The 14712-nt window shown below is 47.9% G+C and overlaps 1 protein-coding gene across 2 annotated transcripts in view; it reads right to left on the reverse strand.

The window, feature by feature from the left end:
• Nucleotides 1-14712, reverse strand: part of Tiam2 (TIAM Rac1 associated GEF 2) — a 194027-nt gene that overhangs the window by 86064 nt on the left and 93251 nt on the right. For both annotated transcript variants that reach the window (XM_060373453.1, XM_021648942.2), the window contains exons 3-6: nucleotides 13324-14523; nucleotides 7790-8225; nucleotides 5330-5502; nucleotides 3545-3769 (exon numbers count right to left, since the gene is read on the reverse strand). In XM_060373453.1, coding sequence (XP_060229436.1) covers nucleotides 3545-3769; nucleotides 5330-5502; nucleotides 7790-8225; nucleotides 13324-14517 — 2028 coding nt within the window. In that variant the 5' untranslated portion in view covers nucleotides 14518-14523. The remainder of the gene's footprint in view (nucleotides 1-3544; nucleotides 3770-5329; nucleotides 5503-7789; nucleotides 8226-13323; nucleotides 14524-14712) is intronic.

Raw genomic sequence — 14712 nt, forward strand, 5'->3', positions numbered from 1 at the left:
TGTGGGGGCAGGGCAGGGGGAGGGCGAAGCCATCTGGGAGGATGCCAAGAATGCCTAAGGGTGGTGAGGCTTTTGTCCTCACTTACTTGTTTGAGATAATAAACGGAAAGGAAAATAAAGTACTAACTGGACTTAATTTACAATGCTTCCTCCCTCAGGACTTCAAAGGCACTGACCATGCGGACACACAGCGGGGTCTGCTGCACATTGGACACGCTCAAATGAAAGTTACATCATCTGCCGCATGAAATAGCCCAGAGGCCAGAGGACAGGACCGCAGCATGTTTCATTTTAAGCAAAGCATGTGACCTCCACAGCAGCATGAAACGCAGCCATTGTCACCGTGACAGTGTCTTTCTATTAGGAAAGGGCGTTGACAGCCACTTTCTCCACCCAACAACTTCAAAGAGATCCTGCTCCAGAGACTCTGTCTATCTTGTATGACGTCACCTACACCACAGGATCTGGTATTATGAGGACCCACCATGGCTGGATCTGAAGTTTCTGGAAGAAAACACTACATGAATGAAAGTGCACAGCCCAGCTGTGACTTCTAAACAGCAACAAGCCAGAGTACTCCTTCACAGTGGGAACTCTGAAATGGGTGAGTTGCAGAACACATGAAAGACGCTTGGGAGCTGTGACCTCGTTGGTCCAAGCCTGTGGATTATTTAAAAGTAACTGCAAGCCAAGGAAAGAAACCTGGAGAAAGATGGATCAAGCTTAGCACATGTGTCAAGCCAGTTAACAGAAGACTAGAACCCCTGCACCAGAGTATGTGTAAAGGACAGAGCATGTTTGAAGAGAATACAATACACAAATGGGGCAGAAGGCGGACACAGCGTTAACAGCATGTAAAGGCACACCTTTCCCAGCTGAGTGGTCTCTGGCCCACTGTCATTCTTGGGAGTCTTGTTCTCACTCTTGATAAACGGCCTCTATTTCTACCTTTGTGCATATGTGCCTGGGTCCTCCTCTGTTCTCAGGCACAAGAACCTGAGCAGTCATAGCTGGAGTCTCTGGACTCCAATCCATGCTTGTCGTGGGCTTTCGGTCTAGCAAATGGAGAGCAAAGGGCCCTCTCACTGACAGTTGAGTTGGGAAAAGTAAGACCAGTGGATAGAGCTCCTGTTACCAGAAGAGGGCATCAGATCCCCTGGAACTGGAGTCACAGATACTGTGAGCTGCCAAGTGGGTGCTGGGAATCAAACCCTGGTCCTATGGAAGAGCAGCCAGTGCTTTTAACTGCTGAGGCTTTTCTCTAGCCCAAATTTAAATATTTTAAAAAGCACGTGTTTGGGCCTCTCTGGCCTCAGTGTTGCCAAATGTTCCCTTTCTCTCCCTAAAACTAAACTTCTGAGTAGGTGTAAGAACCATAATTCTCTAAACTGGGCATCCCTCTTCCTGAGCAATGATACCTGGTCCTGGAGCTCAGCTTGAGAAAGCAGGAAGAGCTAACACCATACTTTTCCCAACACAGACCATATGAGACTTATCAACTCACTGACACTGGACTCCACAAACCCTAACACACAGGCTGTGGCACTGGACCCCTGAAGTGCAAGGACCATGCCACGCTAGCCCTTATCCTCACGCTCCCACGCACCACATCCCCTGCACCGAGTGTCATCCCCGCACACCACAGGACTGGGAGGGTCAGGGAAGCTGAAGCCTTAAGGAGAGACAGCTTCTGGACCAAAAGGATTAACAAACAGGAAGACAAACCAGTATTCAAAAGCTGTGTGTGTTGAAGACGCCTTCCATGAAACTAGGGACAGTAAGAGAAAAGTCAAAACAAATTGCTGAGCGAATTATTAACCTCTTCTTATTAACCTAAGAAGAGCCCCAAAATAGTTTAACCACCCTGTGACACTGTAAATTTAGTTATTAATGAAATAGCTAATTAACCTGGCTTGCTTTAAGATGCTATCTAGGTACTCTTCTTAGACACATGTGTGCTTTGGAAGTTACTAAGGTAAACATTTTCCTCTCATGGTTTTGTTTGAGCTGGGTCTCACTCTGTAGCTCAGGCTAGTCTGGAATTCATGAGCAATCCTCCTCTATCAGTGTAAAAAAAAAACCACAGTCTAAGATGGAGACTAGAGATAATAGTTATCAGAATGCAGTGCATGCATGACAAAGCACAGGGGAAGCGCAGACTTGACTTCTGCTCCACCCTTTGCTGTGAGGTCTTTTTATCTCCCCCTAGCCTGAAACTCCTGGGACTTTCTCTTGGAAACACTGTTCCTCCGTGCTGGAACATGAGAATTCTGTTCTCCTAAATTATGCCTGTCTGCTGGGTGAACCCTTCCCAGATGAAAGCAGGATCCGACTGGGACAAGGGAGACTTCAGCTGGGCTCCAGGTCAGAGCAACCATCCTCTGGTCAATACCCCGTGTCCTTCTACCCTCTGCTCTCCTCCTCAGCTCTGCCAGCAGGAAGTCTGTGCAGAGCATCTTCCATAAGAATAGTTCCATTCGGCAGCATAAATTCTATAGAATTACAGAAAACTGCATTCTGACATTTTTAAAACAAAGTCAAAAACTTTTTTTTTTTATGTCACTTGCTATCAAACCTTTGTAGCTCAACACCCAAGACCATTGCCATTTCCTGCCTACTGTCTTCCCCTGGTCAGTCTTTCCCTCAGACAACACTTCCCAAAGTTGCTACTTTTACCACGCTTTCTCCCAACTTAAAAACACCACGTTTTCTGGGTGCAGTGCTGCATGCCCATAATCCTAGCACTCAGGGAGACAGAGGCAGGCAGATCTCTGTGAGTGCAAGGCCAGCCTGGTCTACAAAGCAAGTCCAGGGCAGGCAAAGGCTACAAAGAGATCACCTGTCTGGAAAAACCAACTCCCCTCCAAAAAAAAAAAAAAAAAAACAAACGAACAACATTCACCTCTAACCTTCAATACAAAGAAGGTAGTCAGGTCTACACCATAGTGACAAAATCAGTTTAGAGCAGGAAAGTTATCCTGGCTCACAGCTTCTGAGATTTCAATGCCTGGTCCCTGGCTATGCTATGTCTGGACCCACGGGGCAGACAGACCCGGTGGGCTGCAGAGAGTAGAGCAAAGCGGTTCACCTCATGGTGGCTGCGATGCAGAGAGACGCAGAGGCAGAGACAAAATACACCTTTTCAGGGCAGGCCTTCACTCATCATTTCCTCCCAGCTACGAATCCATCCATGCATACAACAGTTCTTGTGATGCAGTGACCTCCTAGAAGTCCCTCCTGTAAACACTGCTGAAAGGAACTCGAGCCTTCCACATGTGCGGGGACATTTAAAAGCTCCCTCACAACAAGAGGGTAAAACAAACCACCCAAGCCTTAGAGTGAAGATCGGTAAGACTGAACTGGTGTTTCCCCCAAATCTCCATGTCAAAGTCTTGATCCCCAAGGTGACAGAACTGGGGAGTGGAGCTTCCTGGGTGGTAACTAGGTCATGTGACGGAGCACTCATGAGTAAGATCAGTGTCCTTCCAAAGAGAAGACTATGCCAGGTGTCACCTAATCCCGCCCATTACGCAGTCAATGGTACCTGGTTCTCGATGGCCTTCCTGTTCTTGGGGTCACTCACGACAGACAGCTGCAGCTCTGCCATCTTCTTCATCTTGCTGTCCATGTCGATTTTCTGAAGCAGGCTTCTCGTCTGGCTCTTGAGCAGCCGCACGGTGTCCTCTTTCCCATGCTTCTTTGCAAAGAGGGATGCGCACGCAGAGTGTATGGCAGTAACCCAGTTTTCCAGATCCGTCTGGCTAGTGGCCTAAACATAGGATAGGAGCACTATTTGAGATTACTTGAACACAAAAGTTTTCTCCAAAATGGCAGACTATGCTTTGATGTGTCAAAACCAAGGGCTCTCTTCCAAAACCGAACAAAAAAGATTAGTTTCCCAAATGTAAACGCCCAACTCAGGTTCAGAGACCCTGAGAAAAGACCATCAAGAGATACACAGGAAGGGACTGCAGAGCCTCTGCTGCCTAGTTCTGACTGCCAGCTTGACACCTCCTAGGATCTTCCAGGAAGAGCCTCTCCTTGAGGCACTGCAGAGATGAAGCTGGCTTGTGGCCGTATCTATGGGGAACTGTCCTGACCACTTTAACTGATATGAAATGGCCAGGCTGAGAGGGGCACAATTCCCCGGCCCTGGGTCCAGGACTGTAGGAGCAGAGGAAGTGGGCTGTCTGTGCACTAACTGTCTGTGCATTTGCTTCTTCTCTGCCCTGGACTGTGAGTACTCCTTGATTTGCTCTCTCAACCCCTCCCCCCAGATACTGTGAGTCCCCACAATGATGGACTGTGATGCAGAATCATGAGCTAAAACAAACCTCTTTTTGGTTAATCTTTGTCAGGGTATTTCATCGCAGAAATAAAAGGCAGAGACCTTAGTGTGGCAATCAGAAAACAACAAACAAAATAAAACAGAGCAAAAATAGCCCACAGTGACAGCCCACAAAACAAGGCTCCATCTACTCATGGTAAGATCAGGTGATACATATTACATTCATGCTAAAAGCAATCCTGTATGCTCTTCCGGTTGTTGTTGTTGGTGGTGGTTTTTCAACATAGAGTCTCTCTGTATAGATCAGGCTATGCTGGAACTCACTGTGCAGCCCAGGATCATCTTGAACTCACAGTCATCCTCCTGCCTCAGCCTCCCAAGTGCTAGGATTATGGGTGTGAGTTACCCCATGCCTAGCTTCTGTACACCCCTACAAACCTACTTGTTCAATGTCCAAAGTACCAAGAAGTTGGCTAAGTGCGCCAAGAAGACACAGGTGCTCATCGAGGGCACCCGCAGCCCATCAGTATGCAGGGCACAGCAGGACACCAGGCATTCCTATCAGATGCTAGAAACCCTAACTGCAGACATCCTGGGTATTAATATCACTTTTCACAACACTCCTACAGGAGGGTCTACTGTACCTGAAAAGCTTTTTCTTTGTATTTTACTAGGATTCCTGAGTGGCCGAAGCTTCTCTTTAAAAGATCTCAGTGTGGAACTCCCAGACAGTCCCCTCTCTGAGATCATAGGCTATGCAGAGCACAGATCACTATATTTTCTCTTCGTCCTGGCACAGATGGGATGGGCAGCATCCTTGGGCTTCACAAGTACCAGACAAATGTCCGCTATAGGAATGGCCATGGTCCTGGCACTGGTGGGTCTGAGAAGCCACAGCCTCTTGCTCACACCCTAATCCTAAAGGCTAATGAAACATTCGCTGAGCTCGTGCGGACCCTTTCCTTTTAATTCCTGTTGGGCTCATCTTCCTCATCCACACGCCATCACCTCACCCCTCCATTTGCACAGCAGCAGCAGTACCTGGAAAAGGTAGACATCCCCACAGGAGTTGCTCAGGCAGAACACATGCTCCTTCTTGGGGTGCTCAGGGACAGACTGCACGATGCTGTCCTCTGCAAAGAGGGCACACCTCGGGGCACTGCTCTGGTCCGTGCAATTCTTCCCATAGGTCTCATAAAACAGCAGAGTACAGCCTGGGAAAGACAAAGGCAGAAGAACGTCCCGGCCACATGACCAGAGAGAGTGTAGAAAGGGCATGAGAAGTGACACAGTCCCCAAATGTCCCCAGACACCTGCAAGAGGCCAGTGTTCAAACAAGGAAAGTCCGGGATGTGCAGGATGCCTAGATACGCTCTCGGGAGCAGAATGAAGACTAGAGGGTGTGCTCGGCGTGAGCAAGACAGGGTACCACCCAGCTCCCCAGGCGTGCTCGCCACACAGCTGTGCCACAGGGCTGTCGGAGTGACGCACCCCGTCTACCAATAAGAAACCAGGGATGCAGTCACGTGTGGATGCCCCAGGCCGGAAGACAGTGGAGCACAGATATGAACTCAGGCCATTTTTCCTCAGCACCCCCATTCTCGAGCACATGCCTGTATTACTTTGAAGGTATTTTTTAAGTGTGGTAGGCTGAAAAAAAAAATCCCACATGTATTAGCTACGCTTACAGTTGTGTGGTCCAGGAAACTGGATATAACTAAGTGAACCTGGCCATTTATAAGTGAATACCAAGCTTATATGTACAACTTCATGTTTTATCCCAAAAGCTAGAAAATCAAATATGATTCAACTCTAAGCATTACTCTTAAAATGCTGGTGCCTGTGATTTTAAATATTTCATTCTCCTTAATAAGCTGGACAAGAATTACAGGTCAAAGAATCTGCTTTAATTTTATAATTAGACATAATTATTAAGCCAACAATTGTTTTAAAGAAGCACAGGGGTATGTCTTCTAGTATAGGGCTACTACTCATATACACATATGTATCAGTGACAGCAGGTCACGAGATGGTTCAGCCATGATCCCTCTCTACAGAAAACTCTTCCCAATGTGCCCACATGATCACTTCAAGAGTAATTTTCAAATTCTACTTACATGTTTAAGTATATACATATCTCTGTTTTCAAATGAGATTAACCTAAATACATTAGACTTGAAGACAAGGAAGTTGACCTTAACACAGTGAATCCTCAGAGGGCAGAGGTGGAGACATGAAGGTTATGGGAGGTAGCCAGGGTTTGGATTGGATTGGATTGGATTGGATTGGATGCGTGGTCCACAGGAAGGATTTCATGCCTAATTCTGCAGACCTGTTACATGTCCCTAGGAGGAGTCTGTCACATGGCACCAGAAAAAGGAAGCAGACTGCCACTTCCTCTGCAAGAATCCTGAGACTGATAATGACAGAGATTTGATAACATCTATTCTTTGAACACATGCTTACTTTTACATCCATCCTGTTGGCCTGGAAATGCATTCCCCATAGCCTGCAAACCAAATCCTTAAACCCTTTTCACTTACAAAATGTTTCCATCCAGAGGCAGCTAAGGCTTTATTTTCTTATCTCTTCAAACTTCTTACTGGATCTGTTCCTTTAGTCCAACTTTCCAAATCTCCTCTCTGATGCTTTCCTTAGCCAATCATGAACCATATGGACCCTAAGCCATAGTGAGAAGTTACTGGGTCCTGGGGCTTTCACACACAGTACATAATGTCCTCCAGAGGAGGTTACGGGCCATAAGCCTGAGAGGACAGAGGAAAGCTAAGAAGGACTTCTGGGAGGGAGGCACGCCAGACAGGTGACACACGCTGTGAACAGGTTTCTGCTCTCTCCCCTGATGGAGTGGGGGGGGAGGGGAGGGTCCTGATCATGACTCCCGAAACATCCCGTTCAGTCTCTCTGACAAGGCCAAAGCCGTTCCTCCCATCTACACCTGCACACATCAGGGCTGTGCTCACTGAGGCCTCTCTCTGCCTCACAAGATGGAGTTCTTCCAACCCACACCCCCACAGTGAGTGAAGCAATCAGGACTGCTAATTAGCAAGGCTTGTGCAAGGCGATCTTACCTTAGCAAGACAAATTCCTATTTCTGTTCTAAGAAAGGAACACGAGGAAGGAGGGAGTGGGAGGAGGAGGACGGGAGCTCACGCTGAGAGTGTAGCGTGGTCTCTCAGGAGGCCCTGCATTGGATTCCCAGAATCCAAGGCATAGTAATAGTCTTTACAATCTCAGTGCTCAGAAGGTGGACAGACAGGTAGAGTTCGGGGTCTCACTGGTGACTTGGTTTAGCCAAATTGGAGAATTCTAAGCCAGAGAGAGACTATGTCTCAAAATAAGGCCATCCTCTGGCCTCTGTGTGTATGTACACACATGCCTAGACACACAGTAGCCTTCATACTTACCATTTCTGACCCCACAGCCCTTCCTGGTGAAAGGACGGCTGAAGGACGTGGCTTCGGTGAACTGTGCCCCACTCACCTTTCAGCGTCACCCAGTACTGTTTCCACTTCCTCCGAGCCACCAGCTCCAGTTTCCTCTCCTTCTGCAAGGTGACAAGGGGCTTAAAGAAGAGCCACCCGGCTTTGCGGACCACTCCCTGCTCCTTCTCAAAGAGCACATCCAGCTGCTCCAGTGAGCTGAGGGACTCGCTGCTGGACTCCACAGTCTCCGTGGAGGTGTCCGCGTGCTCTACGTTGGTCCTGCTCATCTCCAGCTCTCGCATGAAATTCTCGTAAATGTTCTGTTGGAGGGGATCGCTGCCAATCGCTTGAGTGGACTCACTTCTGTGAGGCAGGGTCTGAGCTGATCCCCCCGACCACAGTAAGGCAGATGGCTGCGTGGGCACCTGCATATCCATGTTCAGTCCATCTGAGTGGCTGTCGAAGTACTCACTGCCGTCCTTGGACCGAGGTTCCTGTACACAACACAAATTAGCAGCCAGTCATCACCAGGGCCTAGGGTACCCACAGCAACGTCCCTCTGTGGAGGCTCAGCACAGTGTGGCTACATCCATCAATGGTGATGCATAGAGCCCTGTACCAGGGGGCAACTCGGATCAGCACTTTGAGAGGCTAAGCCGGAGGAATGGTTGAGTTCAGGACTACCCAGTGAATCCCACGAACAGCCTGGGCTACAGAGAGTCATCCCACCTCAAAACTCAATCAATGAATTTACGACATAAGATAGCAGTAAATTCACTCCCAGTGCAAAAAGCCAGCTCAGATTAATATAGCTACAAGAGAAACAATCAACTATAAGAACAATCAACTATAAGAACAATCAACTATGCCCAGCTGTTGGTAGGCTTCTAATATTATTTCCTCATCATCAATATTAAAGTGAGGGAAACTGGGTCAGGGGCCGTTGAGTCAGGGCTCTATCTTGAACACCCCACGTTATGGAGATATTCTCAGTCACGCTTTCTGTTTCTCTTTCATAGAAAAATGGTCGCCAGGCAACTGGACAGTGTTTTCCAAGGCCCAGGTGCTAAAAACAGAGCCCAGAACACAGACTGCTCTTAGTAACGATGATAACATCTTCCAGCGTGTCCACACTGAGTTCTGCGGTCATTCTTATTTATACACTGACACCTCTGCTTCAAAGAGCGAATCGAACAGCTGCTATGAGTCACTCAGGAAATTCAAAATACTTGAAGAGTCTCCTCTTTACTGTCACTTTGTCGAGACTTTCATCAACTCCGGGACATGAAGGAATGCAGTGTTAACGCTATGGCAGCTATGACTGTGGTTCTGACTCACTGCCCCCAAACACTGGGAGAATCTGTTTCTTTGCAAGAGCCTTAGCAGGGTGCTTCAACACCAACAAACCTCTGGCAGAGAGATGGGTCCAAGTTACGTGTCACTGATTCTTATAAAGGAGACACTTCATTTTGCAAGACTAAATGTCCAGCCATAAAAAAAAAAAGACTGTTCCTCCTTGAGAGAGAGAGACAAATGGCACGTGTGGGTATTTCTAAGTCTCACATATGGGCCTGAATTTCCCAAGGCTCTAGTCAATGTCCAAAACTGTCCATCTAGAATCCTAATTGCCAATGATGAAATCTCAGTCTAAGAAGGGCATTTTTTAAAAAAATGAAAAAAAAAAAAAGACCTAAAGTCTTTAAATAGGTTAATACAGAATTCCTAATAACTGCTACATGAGTGTGAGACCACAGGGCTTACCATGTGTGTGCACAGCACCTGTGAGTTCCTACCTAATCATAACCATAGACGGTGGCTACTGAAACTTGATTACCAGGGCACCAATGACGGGAAGTAGAGGGGGCGGAGGGTAACATCACTCAGAAGAGAAGCAAATGCTGCATGAGCCATCTCACTTACATGAGAATCCAAAAGAGCTGGACACACACAGAGGCCAAGGGTAAGAAAGAGGCTGCACAGAGGCTGGAGAAATGGGAGATGATGATGAAAGTGCATGGAGCTGTGGTTACAGCAGCCAAGTACATTCTAGAGATCAGCGTACAGAACTATGACTACAGCTGATGTTTTTTCATTCATATGAACTATGCTAAGGCAGCAGATTGTGAAAAGCCTCACAATAAAATAAAGCCAACCTGATAACTATGTTTAATGGGAACTATGTTACCTGGTTAGGCTGGTTATGGTAAATATTCCCGTTGTATTTGCATGTCAAGGTATCAGGCTTTACACGCTAAATGTATTTAATCTCTGCTTATCAACCATACCCCAACAAAGCTGGATAAAGCAAAAAATGATGCCTAACTCCTTAAACAAAACCCCATCTCCACCTTCATGGGTTAGGAAAAGCACTGAGTAAGCCCCTTTGCTCACATTCCACACCTCTTACTGGAGAAAGACCACTAGTCTCTCATTTTAGACCAGAAGTGAGAATTCACAACTAAAGGGGCATGAAACAGAGTCTCCATGTCTTATATAATCTCTGTGATAAACCACAGCAGTCCTCAGTGATGCCACCAAATATTTCTGTTTCTCCCCACAGCACTTGGTAGGTTCATTTTCCCACCCCTCCTTGAAATCAGGCCTAGCCTTATCCTTTGCTATGCTCGGTAAATGTAAGCAGAAATTCAACATGTCCGTTCTGAGAGAAAACTTCCAAGTCAGCACAATTTTCTTTTCTCTCTGCTGCAGTTGCTCAGAATGTTCTTCACGACAGCTGTTCCTTCGGCCTTGGGTCCCACAGGGGACCACAGACCCCAGCTACCTGCTGTGATGAACATACATCATAAATAGGAAAACAAACTTGGTCATCCCAAGCCATGGAGATGGGGGCAGGGGACATTGTTAAATCAGCAAAGCCTCTCCTATCCTGACTGAAAGGACACAATGCTTCGCCAAGGCAGGATGAAAGTCTTCATCAGCTAACATTAATACGAGGTGTTTACCAACCACTCTCTGGTACACATTTCTCTGTCTCCTAGTATGGTATTCTTTTTCAGCTGTCTGGTTTTCAGTCTCACGCATGTGGGGGTAGGCTTTTAAAGGTCTGTATTGAAAAGGCTGCTCTTATGTCATCTTTTAAAGTCAAAACAAATGTCTGTCCATCAAGCAAAGCTTTCTGAGTCATCGCTCTGCTGACTGCTGGCATACAGAAGTTTATGTGGGTGAAAGAAAGTAGCTCTGGCCTCAACGCCTCGCTGTAGCTTGTGATCACAGACTCCTCCTGAGCAGGATTGCCTTTTTCTCTGTGTGGTACTATGGATTGAGGCTTGAGCTTTGGGGATGTTGGTGTATGAACTGTTTTACTGAACTACGTCCTCAATAACTATATCTTGTTATTTTGAGACAGGGTCTCACTAAGTTCCCCAGGCTAGCTTTGAACTCACTCTACATCCCAGGAAGGCCTCAATCATCCTGCCTCAGCTTCCCAAGTGGCTGGGATGACAGTCTGAGCCAGCACAAACAGCTGGGTGGCATTGTTATGGAGCTTATCCTAATTGTTTCAGTGGAAGGAAAAGAAATGTCTGGACATATTTACCAAAAAAAAGAAAGAAGGGAGGGAGGGAGAGAAGGAAGGAAGGAAGGAAGGAAGGAAGGAAGGAAGGAAGGAAGGAAGGAAGGAAGAAGTCAACCCTGTTCACATCTATAGATGATTAATTAGTGAGGAATGCACAGACAATACTTTCAAAAGTCTGTCCTAATGGGTCACTTTTTTCAAAAGTCTAAATTTTTCATCATACTATTCAATAATGATTAATAGTTGTCAACAGTGTCTTGGTATTTGGCTGAGGCTTTACAAATGTGGTCTCCACCTGCTTCTCCACTACCTGACCCTGACCCTGACCCTGTTCTCCTGATCTCCTGACCTCCAGGCAGACTGCAAACTCCTTGATGTCTCCAAAATTTGGAGGAGTGCTTTCTAGCATTAAAACTCTCTTTTTAAAAATTCTAGTTATTTTTCTTATAAGTCCACATGGCATGCAATATATCAGAAGTAAGTTTGTACAAGACAGAGAACTGCAGAGAGGTTCAGCCTATCTGTGAAGGTTGAGTCATACCCTGTGCTAACGGGTCCCTTCGGACCAGTGAAACAGAACCTGTGTATGTTCACAGTGAGCAGGATTACTGGATGTTGAGTCAGGCCACAAACACAGATGAAGAAATATGCTCCCAACAAACAGTTGAACTCTGTGACAGTGTGCATGAGGAGACATGACAGTCAGCAGCTGGACACAGCCGGCTCTGGGCTCCAAAGGGGTGGCAAGGACTGAACAGCATATTAGACTCAGGCACCATGAGACTCCTGGGAAATGGAACCAGCAGGGAAAATCCCAAAGCAACTCCACTGTTTGGTGATTTGGCTTAAGGGGCAATAACTCAAGATAAGCAAATTACTACCCTGAGGGTTTTGAAAAAGTTCCTGGAGACAGGCTGGTGGCCACCTGTTCTCCATTCCTTCGGGGAGAGAGGTAGTAACGGTGGACATACACAAGAAGGAAGTAACCAATGGTAAACTTTATAAATAGGGAATGATCTACTGGCACACTGCAGGTTGTCACTTGCTCCTAATGCTTACAGTTTGGTAGTTTGTTTTTTATTCACATGAATGTGCATCTAGCAGGGATGAGACAACATCCCCCTATAGATTTACGGCCTAATCAGATTCCCTTCAACTGTATGACCTTACCAAGTAAAAAGACCAAGGGCTGGGGATCTATGCAGCTCAGTGGTAAGAGCCTTTGCCCAGCATGTGCAAGGTTCCATCACTAGCAACACATACACATTCTCTGCGGCTTTTTTTTTTCATGACTGACTTAAATATAAAGTAGTATCAAGTGGTGAAGGCCTCCCCATCCGAACTTAAACGGTCTCCCTTCCAATTTTCTTTTCTTACTTGATGACTGAGGTCTAGCAAAGGCCTCAGATTGCCAGGTCCAAGATTGCCAGTTCCCTTGGACCTGCACTCAGCTCTATGCCTTCCAATAACAGTTGGACCAGCTTCAGAACCAGGCCTGTGGACTTGCACACAAGTGCCAAGGCCATCAGGGCAGAACCTGGGTGCTGTGGGCTCAGTGCTGAGCTGTCTGCTCCCACCTCAGAGTCTGTGCTGAAACCTTAACCCACCAGGAGACAGTAATAGGGGCCTCTGAGTAGGGTTAGGTTTAGAGACGAGCCAGAGGCTGGAGTCCTGAAGGTACCATGTCCTTTCAGGAAGAGAAAGAGACTAGGGCTCACTCTCCCAACTGTGTAAGATGTGTCTTTCTTGACAGCAGCAGCCGGGAACAGGCCCTACTGAGAATCTCATCACAGTGGCCCATGACTTTCCAACCTCCAGGACTGTGAAAAGTCAGTCTATCCTTCAGGTGCCCACGTCACTGGCTACGACGTGGAGACAGTGAAGCTGGGGCTGAGAATCTGGAGAACGAAAAACTCCATCAGAAAAGGAGTTGTGATGAGTCTTAAGTTAAACTCCTCCCTTTACCGGTTCACCTGGGGTTCTGAGGAGCTCCGGGTTCAGATGGAAAATTCTAGAACCCTCCCCCATACACATTCACTTACCCCAAGGTGTCTCACCTGTAGTTTCCTCTTCTTCCGGGAGAGGCTTCCTGTCCAGTCGCTGATGCGCCGCATCCTGGCTTTGAGGGTGTCTTTCTTGGCAGCATCCTCATTTAAGGCTTTGGGCTTGCGACAGGGCAGAGTGAAGGAACTGTAGTGCATAGGGTCCCTGTCCTCCACCCTGGAGGGCACATCCATGTCCGACGCAAATGAGACACGGTTGCTCAGGCCGGCTTGGGAGCCGATGTACTCACTGGAAGACAGGCAGGTGCCAGAGGGAGAGCGGCACCCCAGCTTGGCGTCTCTGTACAGCTCCCGGAGGGAGGAGAGGGAAGAGCTTTGGTTGAAAGGCTTTTTGGTGTCACTGGGTGGAAAGCTGGTGGGGAGGCTGGCGTCGGGGGTGCTGGGAGCCAGGAAGGAGCCGTCCACCTCACTCATCTCCCCAGCGTTGCCCCACGGGGAATCGTACCACGAAGACTCTGAGCTCAGGGAGCTGCCTTTGCTGGAGCGCAGGCGAGAGTCAGTGGGAGAAGGGCGCTGGCTGGCTGGGGAGCCCGCACCCGAATCCCGCCTGGCCTCGGGCACCGGGCAGGCTTCCGACGCCGACGTGGGAGAGTATCGCAGCAGCTGGACGGGTCCGCCGGGGTCCTCTGAGGGTCCTTTGTGGGGGTTGCCACCGTTGTGGAACTCAACTCTTAGACACCCATCTAACTTGCCCAGCGTCTTGATGAGCACCCTGGGACTCCTGCGGTCCTCGCCTGACGGGGTGGAGGCAATGCTCTCGTTCCTCCCATAGCAGCTGAGGTGTCCACTGCAGTCCCTGGAGGTGATATGGCTGTCTCCCGACTCGCGGCCAACGTAGTGGAAGCCATTCTCGGGGAAGAAAGCACCGTTGTGGCTCTGGAAGTCGTTTCCTGGGATGCTTGCTCTGTGCTTAGAGTGGGCAGCGCCCTTTGAGACTTTGCTTGTGGGGCCGCCGAGTCTGGGGGCATAAGGCTGGTGAGTCTTAAAGTGAGAAAGGCAGCTTCGGGCTAGGGACCTGGACTTGTAGCCTGCTCCACTGCTCCCATGAGTCCATCCATTCAAGGACTTCTCATCTTTTGCATGAATGCTGCGTATTTTCAGAGAGCAAGGCTTTTGCTTAGCACCAGTGACATTATTGCTATGATTCTTGGATCCTTGGAAGGTATACTGACTCTCAGAGTTCCCCATTTTAACCTAAATTGAGAACAGTTATATCAGTGTGAGCCATGATCTAAATTGTACTGCAGAAAGACAGGGTTTTCTAAGTACTATAATAATAAACAGCAACGTCTGTCATCCTAGTCAGCAGTGGGGGACGGAGGGTGCAGGACATTTCTCTCCGTGCCTGACAAGACTCAAAGGAGCAGAGACAAGAGGTGTTTA

Source organism: Meriones unguiculatus, chromosome 20 (genome assembly GCF_030254825.1).
Source record: "Meriones unguiculatus strain TT.TT164.6M chromosome 20, Bangor_MerUng_6.1, whole genome shotgun sequence".
NCBI lineage: Eukaryota > Metazoa > Chordata > Mammalia > Rodentia > Muridae > Meriones > Meriones unguiculatus.